This window comes from Mytilus californianus, unplaced genomic scaffold (genome assembly GCF_021869535.1).
Source record: "Mytilus californianus isolate M0D057914Y unplaced genomic scaffold, xbMytCali1.0.p SCAF_36, whole genome shotgun sequence".
NCBI lineage: Eukaryota > Metazoa > Mollusca > Bivalvia > Mytilida > Mytilidae > Mytilus > Mytilus californianus.
Genome location: NW_026262686.1, coordinates 777,406 through 800,215, shown reverse-complemented (window position 1 = coordinate 800,215; position 22,810 = coordinate 777,406). Strand labels below are relative to the sequence as shown.

Below are 22,810 nucleotides of genomic sequence, written 5' to 3'. Positions count from 1 at the left end.
AAGTTACTAGAACAGGGGGCCAATAATCTTACTGTATAGCAGTTTACACCTGAATTCTCCCACAATTTTATTTTGGGGAGGGGTTAGTTACTTTTGTTATCAGATATAGCAAGGATGTCTGTCTTGAGCAAGAAGTCTGACATTGCATCTTAATAAAAACTCATGATAGCATAGGGGTATCAATGTTTGAGAGTCAGCTAACATTGTATTTTGTTTGAGAGTCGGCTAACATTGTATTTTGTTTCCCAATAAGAAATAAGTTCTGCATTTACAGCTGGTTGCATCTTTAAATTAAACAAATAGAACAGCTTCTAATCTAGGATTTTTTTTTTCAAAGTTTTAAAATTTTGTATATTTTTAGAGGGATTTATTTTGTGTGATTCTACAATGATATTTATTTTTTTCATACAGTGAATGTAGAGAGCATCATTTGTTACCAACTTGTTATAAAGTTCCTGTTGTTGTTTATGACCAAGAACCCAGTTCTATAATAGCCTACGCTCTAAGGTAAGTTCCTCTTGTTTATGATGAAGAACCCAGTTCTATAATAGCCTACGCTCTAAGGTAAGTTCCTCTTGTTTATGATGAAGAACCCAGTTCTATAATAGCCTATGCTCTAAGGTAAGTTCCTCTTGTTTATGATGAAGAATCCAGTTCTATAATAGCCTACGCTCTAAGGTAAGTTCCTGTTGTTTGTGATCAAGAACCCAGTTCTATAATAGCCTATACTCTAAGGTAAGCTCCTCTTGTTTATGATGAAGAACCCAGTTCTATAATAGCCTACTCTCTAAGGTAAGTTCCTCTTGTTTATGATGAAGAACCAAGTTCTATAATAGCCTACGCTCTAAGGTAAGTTCCTCTTGTTTATGATCAAGAACCCAGTTCTATAATAGCCTACCATCTAAGGTAAGTCCCTGTTGTTTATGATCAAGAACCCAGTTCTATAATAGCCTACGCTCTAAGGTAAGTTATACACTGTTTAATTTTACAGGATGATTCATACTTTGTATAAATGTCAGTATTCATAAATGTCAGTATTCACCTCAAAAGCTAACAAAACCTTTAAACAGACTTATTAAGAAGGGATATAGTTACGATACTGTTGTCAGGTCATTAAAAATTGCATATTTTGGCTTTAATATTGATTCACTTATAGGGTCTTTGCATCGGAATTAAACATATTTATTCTAAAACCAGTTGTTGGCATGACACGGGTTATGTTCTTCTCATATATTCTATGACGGTATAATACTAAACCCCTAACAGGAGGGATTGTGCCTTATATTCACATGATGAAGACATAATCTTTCAATCAGTTTAATTGAGGTCTGGAGCTGGCTTGTCAATAACTGCTAGTAGTCTGTTGTTATTTATGTATTATTGTCATTTTGTTTATTTTCTTTTGTTTCTTATTCTGACATCGGACTCGGACTTCTCTTAAACTGAATTTTACTGTGCGTACTGTTGTACGTTTGTTTTTTTTTACATTGGCTAGAGGTATAGGGGGAGGGTTGAGATCTCAAAAAACATGTTTAACCCCGCCGCATTTTTGCGCCTGTCCCAAGTCAGGAGCCTCTGGCCTTTGTTAGTCTTGTATCATTTTTAATTTTAGTTTCTTGTGTATAATTTGGAGTTTAGTATGATGTCCATTATCACTGAACTAGTATACATATTTGTTTAGGGGCCAGCTGAAGGACGCCTCCGGGTGTGGGAGTTTCTCGCTGCATTGAAGACCCATTGGTGGCCTTCGGCTGTTGTCTGCTCTATGGTCGGGTTGTTGTCTCTTTGACACATTCCCCATTTCCATTCTCAATTTTATTTATATTCATTTTTTTTCTGATAAATTTTTGATAAACAGAGGAACATAAAAAGTTAAAGAAGAAGGTATGATAAGGCCACACTTGTATCTGAAAATCAAAATGTATTATAAATCCACTATATAACAGTCTTCAAATGGACATATGACATATTAGTCTGTCCGATATCAGTATCTATACTTTTAAATTTTTCTTATATATTGGCATTAGGTTTTCAAACTTTTAACATATAGCGCAAAACAGCATTTAAAACTGTCAAAATAGCCTGATTTTCCTGTTTACCGAATACTTATAGCAATTTCTTACAATTCAACATGCTTCATTTTCATATGTTTTTCTTATAGCTCCTACGACTATCAACAGAGGTTACAGGAAATCCAGTCAGCTTTTACATCTTCACAGAAGCTCATGTGAGTGTTTTATAGCTATTGCTATACTGGTACTGTAACACTGATCCTATGTAAAAGTAATTTCTCCAAAGTTTTTTTAATTTTAATTTAGATTGCCAGTTGTTCAGCTATGGGTGTTTAATATTCACACAGCAACTGAATGTTCTAAATTGAACAGTATTTTTGTCCTTTTCGAACTTTATCAATTTTTTCATACAAGAGAAGATCAAAGTTATCAAATTTGTAATTATTTTTATTAGAGAGTAAAAAAGCATAAATGAATATTATGACTTTAGTGTGATAATCTGCATTTGTTTCATTGCAGTAAGGACCTGAAGTCATCAGAGGATGAGTTAGGAGAGAGTTGTAAGTTTTTTTTACCTTTATCTTGTTATTTTTTTTTACTTGGTACTGTTGTTTGCCATCATGTGTTGTTTACAATATTATACAATCATTTTGATGGGAAAATTTTACTGGAGTTATGAGACTTTTACCATATTTTGACTTTTGAACCAAAATGACACATTTGATTCCTCAATTATACAGCTTGGGGGATATTTCATTAGGGCATTGCAATCTTGTTGATGTTTAAATTCACATCCATATAATAGATGTCATGGGATTTTTGTGTTGTGCTTTCTCATTGACAATAGATATAAGAAGATGTGGTATGAGTGCCAATTAGACAACTCTTCATCCAATCGACATAAGTAGATGTGGTATGAGTGCCAAGGAGACAACTCTCCATCCAATAGATATGAGAAGATGTGGTATGAGTGCCAAGGAGACAACTCTCCATCCAATAGATATAAGAAGATGTGGTATGAGTGCCAAGGAGACAACTCTCCATCCAATAGATATGAGAAGATGTGGTATGAGTGCCAAGGAGACAACTCTCCATCCAATAGATATAAGAAGATGTGGTATGAGTGCCAAGGAGACAACTCTCCATCCAATAGATATAAGAAGATGTGGTATGAGTGCCAATGAGACAACTCTCCATCAAATAGATATAAGAATGAGTGCCAAGGAGACAACTCTCCATCCAATAGATATAAGAAGATGTGGTATGAGTGCCAAGGAGACAACTCTCCATCCAATAGATATGAGAAGATGTGGTATGAGTGCCAAGGAAACAACTCTCCATCCAATAGATATAAGAAGATGTGGTATGAGTGCCAGGGAGACAACTCTCCATCCAATAGATATAAGAAGATGTGGTATGAGTGCCAGGGAGACAACTCTCCATCCAATAGATATAAGAAGATGTGGTATGAGTGCCAAGGAGACAACTCTCCATCCAATAGATATAAGAAGATGTGGTATGAGTGCCAATGAGACAACTCTCCATCAAATAGATATAAGAATGAGTGCCAAGGAGTCAACTCTCCATCCAATAGATATGAGAAGATGTGGTATGAGTGCCAAGGAGACAACTCTCCATCAAATAGATATAAGAATGAGTGCCAAGGAGACAACTCTCCATCCAATAGATATAAGAAGATGTGGTATGAGTGCCAGGGAGACAACTCTCCATCCAATAGACATAAGAAGATGTGGTATGAGTGCCAAGGAGACAACTCTCCATCCAATAGATATGAGAAGATGTGGTATGAGTGCCAAGGAAACAACTCTCCATCCAATAGATATAAGAAGATGTGGTATGAGTGCCAGGGAGACAACTCTCCATCCAATAGATATAAGAAGATGTGGTATGAGTGCCAGGGAGACAACTATCCATCCAATAGATATAAGAAGATTGGTATAAGTGCCAGGGAGACAACTCTCCATCCAATAGATATAAGAAGATGTGGTATGAGTGCCAAGGAGACAACTCTCCATCCAATAGATATAAGAAGATGTGGTATGAGTGCCAAGGAGACAACTCTCCATCCAATAGATATAAGAAGATGTGGTATGAGTGCCAAGGAGACAACTCTCCATCCAATAGATATAAGAAGATGTGGTATGAGTGCCAAGGAGACAACTCTCCATCCAATAGATATAAGAAGATGTGGTATGAGTGCCAATGAGACAACTCTCCATCCAATAGATATAGGAAGATGTGGTATGAGTGCCAATGAGACAACTCTCCATCAAATAGATATAAGAATGAGTGCCAAGGAGACAACTCTCCATCCAATAGATATAAGAAGATGTGGTATGAGTGCCAATGAGACAACTCTCCATCAAATAGATATAAGAATGAGTGCCAAGGAGACAACTCTCCATCCAATAGATATAGGAAGATGTGGTATGAGTGCCAATGAGACAACTCTCTATCAAATAGATATAAGAATGAGTGCCAAGGAGACAACTCTCCATCCAATAGATATAAGAAGATATGGTATGAGTGCCAATGAGACAATTCTCCATCCATAGATATAAGAAGATGTGGTATGAGTGCCAATGAGACAACTCTCTATCCAATAGATATAAGAAGATGTGGTATGAGTGCCAGGGAGACAACTCTCCATCCAATAGATATAGGAAGATGTGGTATGAGTGCCAATGAGACAACTCTCCATCCAATAGATATAGGAAGATGTGGTATGAGTGCCAGGGAGACAACTCTCCATCCAATAGATATAAGAAGATGTGGTATGAGTGCCAATGAGACAACTCTTCATCCAATAGATATAAGAAGATGTGGTATGAGTGCCAAGGAGACAACTCTCCATCCAATAGATATAAGAAGATGTGGTATGAGTGCCAATGAGACAACTCTCCATCCAAGTCACAATTTGTAATCGTAAACCATTATAGGTCAAAGTACGGCCTTCAACATGGAGCCTTGGCTCACACCGAACAGCAAGCTATAAAGGGCCCCAAAAATGACTAGTTCAACCATTCAAACAGGAAAACCAACGGTCTAATCTATATAAAAAACGAGAAACGAGAAACACTTATGAACCACATCAACAAACGACAACCACTGAACATCAGGTTCCTGACAAGTCTCTTTTTGTTTATTTTTGGGATAAGGTAAGTTGATTGGTTGGTTTTTAATGCCACTTTCAGTAATAGTGTGCTGTTATTTGGCCGTCTGTTTTTATAAGTGGAGGAAGCCAAAGAGAACCACCACAGGAAAACTGACAATCCTAGTCAATTAAGACTAAAGTTGAGTGCACCTGCGTCGTGCGGGATTGGAACTCACAAACTCAGTGTTGACAGGCTCGTGATACAGTAGTTCAACTACTTAGACCACTCGCACCAAGGCCCCTAAGGTAAGTTGAAGAGGGAAAATTACAAGTGATGTCATGTTATAATACAAAATTGTAATTAAGCAGCAACCCAACAGCAGATGTTAAATTAGTTTTTATTTATTTTTTGATATAGCAAAGAAGAATGGAGGAAGCACATTGTCCTTCGTAAAGAATAAAGACAGTAGTCCTAAAATGCCCAGACTTGATTCCGTCCATTATAATGCCAAGATAGAAACAGGAAGTGGTGAATTTGGTAAGACGCTAGTGCTGAAGTTACCTCCCTTGACTCCTTCTATTACAATGTTCATTCATCCCTGGCTTTCAAATGATTCGGTTCGAGTTTTCTTCATGAAGGTAGCATCCAGAAAAGTGCTTGGGAATCAAGAAACTTATTAAAAGTATTATTTTCATTTGTTACCAAAAGGTGATAAAGTATCTACTTTTGTCATGCATACTTCAGCTATGACAATTTACTTAGCCATTTAACTGCTGGGACCAAATTGTGATGAATTCTGTTACACCTTTATATTGATGATTTTTTTACAATACAAAATTCTTTTATTAAAGAATTTAAACTATTGTTATGCATTTAAGTTTGGAAGTTTAAAATATGGAACGTGTTCTCACTAATTTTTGATTGGGTTCAGGAATTGGGGAAATTTCAATTTTTCAAAACTTTTGTTTCTAATATTTAAAGCATCCTTTAATGCCAAATAATAAAATTTGATTGAAATAAATCATTGTGGTAGGAATATATTATGTTACTTGGATGATAAAGATACCATAGATAAAACATTGATTGACAATTTGGAGAATTTATTGTACCAGTAACTCTTTACCTTTTGTAGATGAGCATGAGGGTTTCTCCATTTTATCATCTAGTTTGCCAGAATCAACCAAATCAGGAAAAACGACTGCTGGACCTCATATTGAATTACGTAAGTGTATAATCTATATGAGTTTTTTTTCATTTTGATCCAGTAAAAGTGGTGCTTTGAATTATGGGTAATATGTGATTGATTATTGGTTGTTTAATGTCCAGTGACAATAAACCATACATTTTCAGTCATAACCAACTTACAGAGTATCAATTGTAATGGTATGAAAAACAAAAATTCAAATTAAATGAGGACAAAATGAATACAAGCTAAAAATTGTTCAAGTTCTTTAATGGGAAAATGTCTTGAAATGAATATGTAATCTTTTTTCATAAGTTAACAAATTTGTGGCAGTATAGTTATTATCATATTCAGGCCACATCATAATAAGAATAAGATTTGTAAAAAAATTTGTAACATTCATGCTTCAAAGTCTCAGTGTGTACAAATGAAGAAAACAATTCATTGGTGGTTGTATCGTGCCTTGTTCTCTATTTTTGAATTTTATCCATGCAAACACTTCACACTTGCATTTTGTTGCTCATATGGTAAAAAAAGGGAGAAAATACTTAGGGACCAATCAAAAACTGGTCGAAGAAAAAAAGGTAACACCATGACAAAAAGAACCAACATTCCAAGAAACACTTCACTGAAAACAGAAGACAGAGCCCACTAAAACCTGAATATTTGAAAAAACAAATATAATGAAAGATAAGTATGAATAATTTTATTTCAGTATTTTAAATTTTTTTTTTCTATTTCAGAATATTCTGACCATATGGCCAAGTTTTATTGTAAAATATACTTTGCTGAACATTTTAGAAAGCTACGTAAGCTCATCTTTCCTGCTGGAGAGGAAATGTAAGTGGATTTATTTTAGGTCAGGTCATTTAAATTGCTTCTATCTGATGATCATTTTTACATTGGATTTCTTTGCTCCATTCTGTGTCATCAAAATGTTTATGACATTTCATTGAAACTGTATAAAGAATATGACTATTCTAATTTTATGATAATTGCTTAATGTTTATTCATTATACTAACTGTGTATGTAAATCTCATGTTCTACCTTGTTTACATTGTATTTATCAGTTACATCACCTCTGATACAGAGTTATAACATTACTTTTACAGGTTTATCAGATCATTAAGTAGATGTAAAATGTGGGAAGCCAAGGGAGGTAAATCAGGATCTAAGTTCTGTAAAACTGATGGTAAGTACAATATTATAACCTTCTCTGTGAAAATGTTCAATAAATAATTCATGGCTACAATATAAAGAAGTAGGTTGGATAAGGCCCTAAAATGGCCTTTAATTCTGGCTTAAATTTAAAATTATGATTTATTGAACAGTGTCACAATGAATCATAACTAATACAATGACTAGATAGGAAATTTGTCTTTTTGTTGAATATTAATGTTTTTGTGTTCTATTCATGACATCACAAATAGCTCTGATGATTTGTTCGCGAAAATTCGATGAAAACTGGTAAATTTACATTGATTTTTTTGGACAGGTAACATACAGCGCATGGGTCTACAAAAAAGATCTTTTAACATTATGTTTGTTATGACATTTTACATATCAGACTTGAATATTTAGTTTGTTGATGTCTGTGCTCTATGTTTCATATGCCTTAATTTAGTTGAAATACCAACGATTTTGTCCAAATGTTTGCAAAAAATCTGTTTTTAACATTTTTTGATGTTAAATCATTGCATTGCTTTAAAATAAAACTTTTGACAAAAATAGTTCTATTTAACTTTCTCAAATGTATTTTCATCAACTTCAATCATTTTTTATCTTGAAAAATTGAACTTTAATAATGGGGCCAAATATGGCCCTTATTGAACTTACTCCTTTTATGTGTCAGTTATATGTATCATTAGTTGTGACCCTTTAAAAAAATACTACTTATAAATAATTGAAAATATGACTATTAAGGTGTTTTGTGTTTAATTTCTGTTTGAAAATTGCTCTATAGTTTCTATGAAAGAAAGGAGTTACTAGGTAAATGTCCTTGAGACAGCAAGTTGACAACTCAATAAAACCAGAAAAGACATATAAAAGTTCCCTTTTAACAATTCATCAAAAATAAAAATTTTCAGCTTGAAAAAAACCCTGAGTTGGTGATATTTTTAATATAGGATATTGATGCATTTTTTTTTCTTCTTCAGATCAGAGATTTATACTGAAACAGATGTCAGGAGCAGAAATTGATGTTTTTGAAAAATTTGGACCGGAGTATTTTACCTATATGAACAAATCCTATGTGGAACAGGTTAGTGTGTGTGTGTGTGGTTTTATAGACAACTACTTGGAGCAAGCCGAGAAAAGAGGGTATCTGTTTGTGTAATCAACTTCTCAGATTTTTGTGACCCAGAGCCTTCTTTTTAGAGAATTTCAGTCGATGTGAACTCATGTGGAAATATTGCTTTGATGAAATTGTCAAAAACAGTTCATTGAGTATGAAAATGAGGGCTTGATCGTCTGCATACATATTTCCATCCATAATCTGTGCAAGTTAATGACAGCCCTAGTATTGGTTAGAGTAGAATTCTTCGCTCCATCACGCTACATTTATCCATTGAAGAAAACAGCCTCATTTTGATAACAAATTCAACAATTATTTGGGCAAAGAAATCTAGTAAATTTTATTATTGATAGCCTGAGAATCTTAGCACAAAATACAGAAACAATATAAACATTTATACAACAAAGTGAAACATCATGATATATGTGTTAGATGACAAATGGCAAAAAAGATAACAATTTCAATAAACAAACTCATGGAAAGAGACTTTTTAAGTAACCCACTGCTTAAGGGACGATTATATTATAACTTGTTTTTTACAGAAATGCGCAGCTTAGGGGAAGATGATATTAGCATTATGTTTTTTTCAGAAACAGACAGCTTTAGGTAAGATTGTGGGAGTGTACAGAATTGGCTTTAGGGAAGATTATATTATAAGTTGTTTTTTTCAGAAACAGACAGCTTTAGGTAAGATTGTGGGAGTGTACAGAATTGGCTTTAGGGAAGATTATATTATAAGTTGTTTTTTTCAGAAACAGACAGCTTTAGGTAAGATTGTGGGAGTGTACAGAATTGGCTTTAGGGAAGATTATATTATAAGTTGTTTTTTTCAGAAACAGACAGCTTTAGGTAAGATTGTGGGAGTGTACAGAATTGGCTTTAGGGAAGATTATATTATAAGTTGTTTTTTTCAGAAACCGACAGCTTTAGGGAAGATTGTGGGAGTATACAGAATTGGCTTTAGGAACACACATACCAATGCTGGAATGAGACAAGATTTGTTAGTTATGGAAAACTTATTCTATCAGAGGAAAATATCACAGGTACATATCAACATAACAAATATACTGAACCAAACAAAATCAATGTCCAAATAAACTGTCTTTTTTGGAAAAAAAAGTAGATTATTTTTGTTTCATGTTATTATAAAAAGAATTTAAAACCTATACATTTTTCTGGTTTTAAAGTACAAATCAAAGTGCTTGTAAGCACTGAAAGGTAAAGATTGCTTTAATTTATCAGTGGGAAGTAAATCTAAATATTGCATTGTATAAAGCATTGGTTGTAGTTCTGGGCAAAGGAAGATAACTCCAATTTTTAAAGATGACTTTAACAATGACATCATTGATATTTTTAGAACAGATATTACATTACTGCACCTTGCAAAAGTTATGTAATTTTCTTGACAAGTATTACATCATTTTGTAACTAGAATATCTGATCATATATTTCATTGATAAATTTCTGGAAATGTTCATGGATAAAATGTATAGAATGTTATGATCAATGCACTGTATTTTGTGTATATCAAAGGTAGTGATAAACCTTGGAAGATTTTGATATCAAGTCAGTCCCATAGGGTTTTAATTGCATTTCATGCAATCTTTACCCAAAAAATCTGTCTAAACTGAACTCTGGAGGATTCAAAAAGCTCAGACATTCATTTTACTACCGATATTACTAAATATTGTTCATTGTCTATCATACAAGAGTTCACTTTAGACAGGTGTCAGTTTAAACAGGGATCTGTTTAGATATGTGTTACTGTAAAACAATCTAGTGACATAATACCAAATGCTAGTCATACTTGTATGTTCCATTGGATAATCCACCCTAAAATGATAAGTTGATAACCATTTAATTTCTGTATTTATAATGGATTTGTTTTGTTTTACCAGACATTTGATTTGAAAGGTTCTGAGAGAAATAGATTGGCCAGTACATCAGGGAAGAGGGATGAAGAACAGGTTCTACTAGATACTAATTTATTAAATTGTAAGTTACTGTTTATGTTAGAGAGAAAACTTTGAGTTATGTTACAAATATATATATAATAGTATTTCTATAATTCTAAGTTGATTTTATACAAAATGATTGAACATTTTTATAATTAACACATGGTTTTAATACTCAATCTCAATTTTTCTTCAATTACAATTCATATACGGCGTAAAATTTTCTTGCATTCCTCTGATTTTGCTATTGAGACGTTACAAAAAGGTGACGTTACCTAATAACATCTCAAAGAAAACTCAACATTCTTGCAGAATATTAAAAAAGAAAGATTGCCCACATATAATAAACAAAATATTTAGAGAAACATATTCAACAAGTGTATCTTGTGCTTTACCATATTTCTAAATTTAAGTATTTAAAATGCTTGGCTAGCCTCAAATTGATATTTTAAAATTTAACTGTTTTGAGAGGAAAAATCTCTTATCACACTAAATGAATCTATAAATTATATTTGAAAATAAAGTAATTCTGTCTTAATTTTCAAAATGCAAGTGTTATTAAACCAAATAAACACACTAATTAATATGCATTGATTTTCCAGTAAGCATAGAGTCACCACTTTACATCTATCCTCATTCCAAGACATTACTGATGAATGTTATCAGTAGAGATTCACAGTTCTTAGCTGCAAATCTGGTCATGGACTACTCTCTACTGGTTGGACTGGATGAAAACAGTAATGAACTTGTTCTAGGTATCATAGGTATGTAAAGACGATGTTATAAACACGGGTTTTGGGAGGTACTGTGGATTCATTTATTTTTGTGGATTGAAGAAAAATTATATTTTTGTTCATTCTTGATTTCATGGTTTTGCCGAAGTTTGCATTCAGTTCTATTTGAAATTTATTTAAGAAATGACTGTAATAGTTTTTCTGTCTGAAGAAATAACATAAAAAATGTGGTGCACACTAAATAACCCGCGTAGCAGTTTATTTAAAAGTGTGTACCACATTTTTTAGGTCATTTCAAATAGACAGAAAAAATATTTGTCATTCCTTATAATTTAATTCTAAATTCCATTTTTAAGGAGTAAATCATGAAAAAACGTTGATGACGTCACGGTCACATGACAAAATTATGTCTATGAGCTGATAGACAAAAAACTTACAGCCAATCAGAAGATGTGTTACATCCAAAATTAAATTATTCTTCGTTAAACATTTAAATTGGTTGTACATCTATACCTACAAAATCCACAAAAACTGTTTTCAATGAATTATTAATGAATTCACAGTAAATTATATGTGGTCTGTAATGGGAGGCCTTTTCTATTCCACTAGGGAAAATACTCCAAGAAGGTGAAACTTTCTACTGACATATTAATAAAGGAGTAGGCCCGGTAAGACCACTTTTTGGCCCCAAAATATAGCATGTTTACAAATTTGTTAAAATCTTAACTTTTAGCTATTTATTATAATACTTTTGTTCCATAAATATGGACTGTTTTTTGACAATACAATGCACATGCATTAGGTACTAGCCTAATTAATTCATGCATATTTGATAGATTTTTCATATTAAAGCTTGAATTTGAGTGTCTTGAATGTCCAAATCAGTTCACAAATCTTTTACATAAACTAATTAATCAACTGAAGTAGACACCTTAGTGTCTTTCATCAGATGTACTTCAAATTTTAGGCCTAAATTAGCCCTTACCTGACCTTCTCCTTTGCTGAGCTGGCAAATGATAGCTTTGCTGGTTGTTATTATTATGTCTTAGAATGTTTTTATTTTTCTTCTTATACAACCGTATCTCTGCTGTAACTTTTATTTTCTGTACACTTGTTCAATCTTCAATGATTTCAGTTTGCTGCAAGCAACTCGATCTATAGATATGTATAGATACTAATACATATTATAATTCTATAATTAACCTGTCTTTGATTTTTGATTACAACTGGATCTATAGAGTATAGATACTAATACATTTTATAATTCTATTAACCTGTCTGTAATTGTTGATTAAGATTACATGTATGTATATATTGTAGATTATATAAGAACATTTACTTGGGACAAGAAATTAGAAACAATCTTGAAATCCGCTGGAGGTTTGTATTTTACATTTTTTGAGCTAAAGATTGCCTTATTTGCAATTAAAACCCTTATCTCACTGCTTTGAAACTTATATATTTCCAAGCCTCATCTCTTTCCTTAAGACAGCAAAACAAATAGTGCAGTGAGGTGAACATTCTTTAGATCATATCCATGATCATGATCGTGTGAAGCAATTTATAATAACATGTACTTCGATATCAGGTTATGAAAAAAATGATGTGGATGTGTATAACCATACTTTTCAAAAAACTTCCTAAAAGAAGTTCCACTGGAAACTTTGTTATAAACAATGCCATAATATGTGTTTTGTTGGAAAAAATATTTTATAATCTTAATTCCGTCGGGAAAAATACTGTAATATTTGTTCTAGAAGGAATAATAATACAGAATATTTCTTCCATTTGGAACTTATATTCTGAAGGAACTTCTATTTCATGACAGTGTGGTGCTGTTAAGGAGAGGCAAAAATATTCTGAACACCTTATGAGACTTCCATGCACAAACCCCATGTTTCAGGAATACCCATACAAGCTCAATTTAAAGCCTAAAAACCTGAAAAAGACCTGAAAAGACAATGTGTCAGATTTTATTTGTTTGTGGAAATACAAACTTCCATAAATAAATGGAGATGATCGATGAATCAATGAGATGCATTTGGTATGTCGTTCATTATAAAAAGATTAGTGGTTTACCGTTGTTTATAGCTAAGAAAAGAATTGCCTTGTAGGTAATTATTGAATTGAATGTCTTCACAACTTATTTAAAGAACTGTGACAGGATTACTTCCCTTTAGTAGTAAATCTTAGAAAAGGGTAAGCAGTGAGAGCTCTGACTTGAAACAATGAGGTCTTGAAGGTGACCATGTAATTTTCTAATGAAAATCTTGCTCAACCATTTACAGGACACTTAAAATTAAAACATCATTAAATGTTACTATATTTGTGCATCCCAACATTTGGTAGCAAATGACTATACCTGTTAATATGTTATCTCATCAGATTAAAAATTCTGTAAAACATGTATTTTAAATATATATTAATTGTTAGTCTTAAAATTTAGGTAAGCTGCCAACAGTTGTCTCCCCTGAGATCTACAAAAGTCGTTTCCTGTCAGCTATGACTAGATATTTCCTGCCAGTACCAGACCAGTGGACAGGGAAAGATTTTGACCCAACTTTAAGTTGATGATTGATCTAGTGTAGTTCATTAAAACAATATTGATTTTTATGCAGTTACAGTTATAAGTTTGTTTGTTATGATGACTGTATGATTTGTTGATCAAATATTTTTTACAGTGTAAAGATTGTGATCTATTATTTAGTTGATTGAACTTTCAATGAGAGTGTGTAGTCTGACAGTAAAACTGTATTGATATCAGATACATTGGGATCCACGATCTTTCTTGTTTTCGGGATAATTGTCCATGGCACACTTTGTTAATACACAACTCCTTGAAATCTGCACTACAGAATTCCATTAAAGTTGTTCTTTTCTTCCACAGGACAAGAAGTTGCCTCACCTTTTTTAATTTTTGATCTGAGTGACTTTTGAGTTTTCCCATACCAGAACATGAACTTTGCCTTCAGCTTATACTTTAAACCAACTAATTTTTCATGACCTATTTAAATTGGTGACAACAGAGAGTTATTTAACTATCTACAAAATTAAGAAAAATCTGATTTCATTTGAAGCCCTTCAACCAGAGACATTGTATTATATGTCTCCGTTTTATCCGATAAATATATTGAAGACACATATGTTTTCGATACAAATATAATTATTGGCACTCCTTTGGAATGTTATTTTACAGAATTCAAAAATGTAAATAAAATAAATATTGCTCCAATTCAGTGTTCATTTATTAAAATGTTGATTATGAAATAAAGATGTAGGATTTATGTACACTCAGAATCAATATAACATCCAGACGATGGAGCTGCAACTTGAAATTTAGCAAAGAGTAAAATAAGTTGACGAAAAAAGAATTAAAGTGGCGAAAAAAATTTTGTTTTGGGGAAAGGGTTGTGAAAAAGAAAAGGACGCAGGGGAAACCCTGTACAAGACAAGACGTACTGACACTCTATATTTTTGTCTCGCCTTGACGGAGTCAAAAAGCGAGACATAGGTATGCTGTTTCCGGCGTTGGCGACGGTGATGGCGTCAACAATGTATTAGTTTGTGATTAGGTCTAGTTCATGGTGAACCACTAGTGGTAGGTCAATGATATTTGGTATGCAGTTGTATTAGCATTGGCACATCTCATTACCATGGAGATTATTTGGCCCCGCCCCCTCAGTCAAGGTCTATTGACTTTGAAACTTTTCATAGTTTACATGTATTAGTTTGTGATTAGGTCAATTTATGGGGAACCACTAGTGGTAGGTCAATGATATTTGGTATGCAGTTGTATAAGCATTGGCATATCTCATTTCCATGGAGATTATTTGGCTCTGCCCCCTTAGTCATGGTCTATAGACTTTGAAAATTTTGCGAAGTTAACATGTATTAGTTTGTGATTAGGTCAGTTCAAGGGGAACCATTAGTGGTAGGCCAATGTTAATTGGTGTTCAGTTGTATAAGCATTAGTACATCTCATTTCCATGGAGAATATTTGGCCCCGCCCCCTCAGTCATGGTCTATTGACTTTGAAACTTTTGCTTAGTTTACATGTATTAGTTTGTGATTAGATCTGTTTAAGATGAACTGCTAATGTTAAGTCAATGATATTTGGTATGCAAATTTATTGGCATTTGCAAGTATCGTTTCCATGGAGATTATATAGCCCCACCCCTGATCATGGTTCATTGACTTTGAAACTTTTACATAGTTTACAAGTTAATGTTTGTGTTTAGGTTTGTTTAAAGGGAACGACTTATAATAAGTCAATGGTATTTGGTATGCAGTTGTATTAGCATTGGCACATCTCATTCCATGGAGATTGTTTAGCCATGTACCTTCAGTCATGGTTCATCGACTTTGAATATTTGCATAACTTATATGTTAAAGTATTGCTATTTTAATTTCAACATTTGCATTATCAAAATTACAAAAAGGCGAGACATATCTCTGTGATAACAGTTTATTATGTTCTTTAATCCATGCTGTGTCTGGGGAGTAAAACGAAATTCATAAATGCTATAGAATAATAAGTATAGAATGATCTTGATCATGTGATACTGTGATTTTGTTTGTGAACTATATAGTAATCTACCATGCTATGTTATGTACAAATTACATTCAATTATTTATCAATGTTCAGTTTATGTTTGAATTATTCAATTGAGGTATTTAATACCAGTAATTTGTATGCAGAAAACTAAATCCATATCTGTTCATGTTTGTTTTAATTATGTGTATGTTTGTATACAAATAGATTATCCTGCAATCAGCAATTTTTAACATACAAATACAATTTGTTCACTTGATTTCAGTCAATTTATAAAACTCTAAGTCAGGATTATTTTTTTTTATAAAACTTTTATTAGTCAGGATTATTGTTTTTTAATTGTCAAATTCATACCAAAAGTCACAGTATAAACAAACTTTTATCAAAAGTTCAACTGCTGGAACTATCAGTTTCTGTAAAAATATTCAACAGCTATTTATTGAATGCAAAATCGACATTGAAATTGAAATGGCTTTAATGCCATAAAATTGTAAATTTGCTCAGAAATCTGCCAAGCTAGGTTTGATTTTGAGACAATAAATATAAATTAGTAGTTTCAATATGTTAACAAATTACAAATAAATCCTGTTTCTTGCTATATATTGTTTAATTGACTGAAAATCATTTTACTTGTGTAATTTGGCATGAAATGATTTACTGTTGTAAGATGAATTATTTAATCATGTACTTGTGAATAGAAAGGGGGATGTTTGCATCCATGTATATTGCTTTATGAATAAGGACTTGCCCAATCTTGATAAAAAAATCATTAAATTTAAAAGAAATTTAGGAATTCATTTCAGTCATTTCATTTTTTTGAATATGTCAGAATTCACAAATATGACCATTTCTAGGCAGCAGGTACAAATAAACTAAGAAAAATTCATATACTTTACAAACATTGTCTACTGGCATTAAGAAGAAGTGAAAACTAAACATTTGAGCATGAATGTTAAATTGAAGAATATCAATATACAAGTTTATACATTGTTGGCAGATATCAAGTATATTTGTGCTCACTAAAAAACCGAAAAAAGCTTGCCTAGGCATTTTCTTTCTCCTGCTTCTAAAACTTGTAACAATAAACTTTATATTTGTCTACAATGTACTGTGAATTCATTATTTTTGTAAATTGAGTTAAAAAGTTTGTTTTTTTTATATTTCAATGATTTGACAAAATCTCTCGTTGAATATTATTTGAAGTTTACCATGACCAGAAAATCCACCAAAATTTGATACCCATGAATAATAATGATTCCAAAGTATGTCTACAGTCAAACCTGCTATATAAAAAAAAAGTAAAATAACAAAAATACTTAACTCCATGGAAAATTCAAAACGGAATGTCCCTTAACAAATGGCAAAATCAAAAGCTCAAACACATCAAATGAATGGAAAACAACTGTCATATTCCTGACTTGGTACAGGTAATTCCTACTGTAGAAAATGGTTGATTAAACCTAGTTTTATAGCAAGCTGAACATCTCTAAAGGTCACCTCTATTAAGTTAAATAAAGTCGGGTCACCCTTTTCCTGTGCCACTGTAGTACCTGTACTGTCTATGTATTTTGAATATAATTAAAAGGTCACTTTTATCTGTCCCAAGGGTGACCTATAAATGCAGGTTTGGCTGTATTGTATTTTGACAGATTATTTTTATAATTTGTTTTGATGTTATGAACATGAAAAGTGCAATATGTATATGTCTGCTGATTAAATGATATATTTTATATGTAGTTATTTATCAAGGACAGATAATTCCAAAAGTATGGCTCTGTCAAATTACAGTAAACAGGGTTTTTTCTCACATTTATATGATTGATGGTGTTTTAACGCCACTTTTAAGCACCACTTTTGGGCTATTTCATGGCGGTCAGTTTTTATTGGAAAACCACGACCTTCGATAGGAAAACTGACAATTCTAGTCAATTAAGATTGGAGTCGAGTGTACCCGCACGAGCAGGGTTCGAACTCACAACCTCAGTGTTGACTGGCTAGTGATTACAGTAATAGAACTTACTTAGACCACTTGGCCACCGAGGCCCCTCTCACATTTATAAGTAGCATAACTAAAGCAGTCAAGGGCAGTAACTCCTGTAAGGAAAAAGTTAAGATTGTTAATATCAAAACCATGACCTACTTTTTATCTTCAGTAAAAAATCAAAAATTGTAAAGTTTTGGTTATTGCACTAAAACAACAAAGTGCCATTTTCCAATCAATCAAAGTGTGATAACTCAAAAACATAAAAAGTGAAAATCTACAACATCTAACTTGACTCCCATTTTGTGACACCATATTAAAATTAAACTAGAGCTGTCTGCATAGCGAGACTAATACTCCCTGTACATGCAGTATTGAGACAATAACATTTTGAGATATTTCGCTTTCAGCAAAAGGCTTCAACGGTCAACACGACGGGTGCCACATGTTGAGCAGGATCTGCTTACCCTTCCGGAGCACCTAAGATCACCCCCAGTTTTTGGTGGGGTTTGTGTTGCTTAGTTTTTAGTTTTCTATGTTGTGTCATCTGTAGTATTATTTGTCTTTTTATTTTTGGCCATGGCGTTGTCAGTTTGTTTTCGATCTATGAGTTTGACTGTCCCTCTGGTATCTTTCGTCCCTCTTCAAGAAGGCCAAACTGATATGATTTTGGTATATGACGCATCCCCATACAATGATGCTTCTGCATACGAAGTTTTGTCAATTTAAGTGCTATGGATAAAAGTTTTACACCATAAACAAATCAGACAATGTTACTATCATAGAGGTCAATGGTCAAAATCATGGTCAGTATGATGCTTTTGCATACAAAGTTTAATTAATCTAAGTGCTTCAGTATGAAAATTATGCATCAAACACAATCTGACCATGTTTTACAATCATAGAGGTCTGAGGTCAAAGTCGAGATCAGAGTGACTTGACTTTGATATATGATACACCAATCCCATAATGCATCAGGATAACTTGTTTGGTTTACCTGTTTTTTACAGTACAAAAATTAAGAACGACATGAAATGACCAAGGATATACCTAAACAGATGTCAAGGGTCAGAGTGACTTGACTTTTATATATAACACATCCCCAGCCCATGATGTATCTCCATACTAAGTTTGATCAACCTAAGTTCAATGGTACAACAGACAGACTGACATGTTGATTCCTATATACCCCCAAAACTTTATTTGCAAGGGTATAAAAACCATTGGTCACTTGGATCTCAAATTATTGCAAAGAAACAGCTGGAGATGTCTGCCATACTACATCAAATTATTAACTAGATCTTTCTGTCAAAAACCCTGGTTAAAATAAAAGAACAGTTTTAATGTCCCCAGCGTTGCACATATTTTATCTGTTCTGTCCAAGGCCAATAACTTTAAAAAAAAAATTTTTTGTTCTTATAAAACTTTTTAAAATTATCTTACTCTGGTATCTTTCGTCCCTCTTCAAGAAGGCCAAACTGATATGATTTTGGTATATGACGCATCCCCATACAATGATGCTTCTGCATACGAAGTTTTGTCAATTTAAGTGCTATGGATAAAAGTTTTACACCATAAACAAATCAGACAATGTTACTATCATAGAGGTCAATGGTCAAAATCATGGTCAGTATGATGCATTTGCATACAAAGTTTAATTAATCTAAGTGCTTCAGTATGAAAATTATGCATCAAACACAATCTGACCATGTTTTACAATCATAGAGGTCTGAGGTCAAAGTCGAGATCAGAGTGACTTGACTTTGATATATGATACACCAATCCCATAATGCATCAGGATAACTTGTTTGGTTTACCTGTTTTTTACAGTACAAAAATTAAGAACGACATGAAATGACCAAGGATATACCTAAACAGATGTCAAGGGTCAGAGTGACTTGACTTTTATATATAACACATCCCCAGCCCATGATGTATCTCCATACTAAGTTTGATCAACCTAAGTTCAATGGTACAACAGACAGACTGACATGTTGATTCCTATATACCCCCAAAACTTTATTTGCAAGGGTATAAAAACCATTGGTCACTTGGATCTCAAATTATTGCAAAGAAACAGCTGGAGATGTCTGCCATACTACATCAAATTATTAACTAGATCTTTCTGTCAAAAACCCTGGTTAAAATAAAAGAACAGTTTTAATGTCCCCAGCGTTGCACATATTTTATCTGTTCTGTCCAAGGCCAATAACTTTAAAAAAAAAAATTTTTTGTTCTTATAAAACTTTTTAAAATTATCTTACTAATGAGTTGAAGACTTGAGAGCAATTTCCGATATATTTAATATTTCCAAGGGAAACTCCTTAAAAATATTTGATTGGCACTTATTTTTGAAATTGTCTGAGACATTGTTGTTATATTCCTTTGATATGAATTTGATAAAAATCTGGCAAAAATTGTAAATGCTAGAGCACTTACAATGCAATTTTCCATATAATCAATGTTTCCAACGGGCATAATTCTTTTAAAAATAATTGATCAGGACTGATATTTGGACTTGTCCAAGACATTGCTGATATAAACCTATGATATAAGTTTCATAAAAATCTGGCAAGAATTGTACACGAGACAGCTCTAACTAGATCTGACGAACGCATGGAGAGACGGACAGACGCCGGTATTTCTATATCTCCCGCAACGCATTGCACGGGGGGACAAAAAGAGGTATCCAACCAACAAAACAGTGATTGATATACATGCAATAAATAAAAGTCAACAAGAAACAATAAATTTCATTATTTAGTTAAGCAAATATTACCCATAAAACTAGCTATAATTATGACTTTTGATATATGATAAATAAATTAAAATTGTAACCGTATAAATGTGTAAAAAAAATGACGAGGTTGATTGATATGTATCAAATTCTTTGATCATTCGCTCTTTTTATTATTAGGCAATGGCAAAGTCTATGTTTGCATAAAATAAAGTAAAGACACCTGTTTTTGGCACCTCTAAATAATGTGCAATTATTTTATAATGCTGAAGTATTTAAATTTAAATTTAATTTTCATAATTATAATTTAGTATATGAAGGTTCTAAACAATGATATATCAACATCTTTATCAATAAAATGTTTGATTGACAGCAATAAGTGTTGTAATAACACCAAACAAAATATACATTACGTCAGGAATACAAAGGTTTATTTTCAACATACATGTACTTGGAATACAACTTTGCTAGCTTTCCAACTTAGAAAACATAGAACAATTACCATTACCTTACAATATAAACCACAACCAGTTATCATAATAGACATTTTGAGTATTAAATATCAACTCCCATTCACAACTAATATATAAGTAGATAAAACACAAAGGAACTGCTTCTAAGAGGTAGGTTATATGGATTTTTGATTGACATTAAAATTATTTCCCTTTGCAAAGCATTTGTGACTTGGGTTATTTCCTTTTAACTAATCAACATTTTAATTTAGCTTATACATTTAATATTATTTTAGATAACTTAAAAAAATCATACCAAATACTGAAGAAAATATTCATAGGACTATAATAACAAGAGGCTCTCAAGAGCCTGAATCACTCACCTGTATTTCAGAGGAGAAGATTTTTAAATGTTAGCAAACTTGATGAACAAATTGTGTAAAATTGTCTTTAAAGGGCAATAACTCCTTAAGGGGTCAATTGACAATTATGGTCATATTAACTTTTTTGTAGATCTTACTTTGCTGAACATTATTGCTGCTTACAGTTTATATATATATCTATAATAATATTCAAAATAATAACAAAAAACTGCAAAATTTTGTTAAAACTACCAATTCAGTGGCAGCAACCCAACAATGGGTTGTTCGAATCGTCTGATAATTTCAGGGCCGATAGATCTTGACCAATTAAACAATTTTACCCTATGTCACATTTGCTCTAAAAGATTTAGTTTTTGTGATATAAGCCAAAAACTGCATTTGACCCTTATGTTCTATTTTTAGCCATGGCGGCCATGTTTTTCGATGGATACAAACTTCGGATACAGTTATAAACAAGATACCCTAAGGAACATTTATTAAAGTTTGAAGGTAATTGGCCCAGTAGTTTCAGAGGAGAAGATTTTAAAAGTTAGCAAACTTGATGAACAAATTGTGTAAAATTGTCTTTAAAGGGCAATAACTCCTTAAGGGTCAATTGACAATAATGGTCATATTAACTTTTTTGTAGATCTTACTTTGCTGAACATTATTGCTGCTTACAGTTTATATATATCTATAATAAAATTCAAAATAATATAGAACATAGGGGTCAAATGCAGTTTTTGACTTATATATAGCACATATTGAGAAATTATAGTTCTTTTTAGGTATCAATATTCATGGTTTTAATTAAGTACATTTAAAATTTTCAAAATTCACACTCAATTGCAAATATGTATTTCATTGGATCCTAAAATTTCTAAGGGGTGAAACATTAAAATTAAAATTCGTAAAAACATGAACAATTATTCTTTCATAGTAAGTCTTCATAAATGAAAATGAAAACTATATTTAATAAAATATTTTGAATAAATATAACATTCATTTCTAATTGTAAAAGTAATAAAAGTTTTATAACAGAGATCACAAAAAGATAGTTCAATAATCATTTAACTAATGCACAAAAATTATAAAAATGCTGTGATGGGTAAAAAAGGGAAACACATAGAAAAATCTCACTCACATAAAATTCATGACTATAAAATGCTGTGATGAGGAAAAAGTGTGCATATATAGAAACATCTCACTCACATAAAATTCATGACAATAAAATGCTGTGATGGGTAAAAAGTGTGAATACATAAAATATCTCATTCACATAACATTTGGAAAACATTAAAATGGTGTTATCGGTAAAAAGTGTGGAAACAGAAATATTTTACAATGAAATGCATTTAAGATTTCAAGCATTTAAAAGTGTGGACATAGAAATGTCTCACTGACATAATATTTATGACATAGCAATGTTAAG

The 22,810-nt window shown here is 32.3% G+C and overlaps 1 protein-coding gene across 4 annotated transcripts in view; it reads left to right on the top strand.

Annotated features, from left to right (window-relative positions):
• LOC127736764 (1-phosphatidylinositol 3-phosphate 5-kinase-like) overlaps positions 1-17,576 on the top strand; it is an 83,062-nt gene extending 65,486 nt beyond the window's left edge. For all 4 annotated transcript variants that reach the window (XM_052247355.1, XM_052247356.1, XM_052247354.1 and 1 more), the window contains 13 exons: positions 412-507; positions 2,162-2,227; positions 2,532-2,572; positions 5,546-5,665; positions 6,261-6,350; positions 7,055-7,151; positions 7,425-7,504; positions 8,469-8,572; positions 9,520-9,648; positions 10,504-10,600; positions 11,163-11,324; positions 12,615-12,674; positions 13,741-17,576. In XM_052247355.1, coding sequence (XP_052103315.1) covers positions 412-507; positions 2,162-2,227; positions 2,532-2,572; positions 5,546-5,665; positions 6,261-6,350; positions 7,055-7,151; positions 7,425-7,504; positions 8,469-8,572; positions 9,520-9,648; positions 10,504-10,600; positions 11,163-11,324; positions 12,615-12,674; positions 13,741-13,865 — 1,267 coding nt within the window. In that variant the 3' untranslated portion in view covers positions 13,866-17,576. The remainder of the gene's footprint in view (positions 1-411; positions 508-2,161; positions 2,228-2,531; positions 2,573-5,545; positions 5,666-6,260; positions 6,351-7,054; positions 7,152-7,424; positions 7,505-8,468; positions 8,573-9,519; positions 9,649-10,503; positions 10,601-11,162; positions 11,325-12,614; positions 12,675-13,740) is intronic.
• The last annotated feature ends 5,234 nt before the right edge of the window (positions 17,577-22,810 follow it).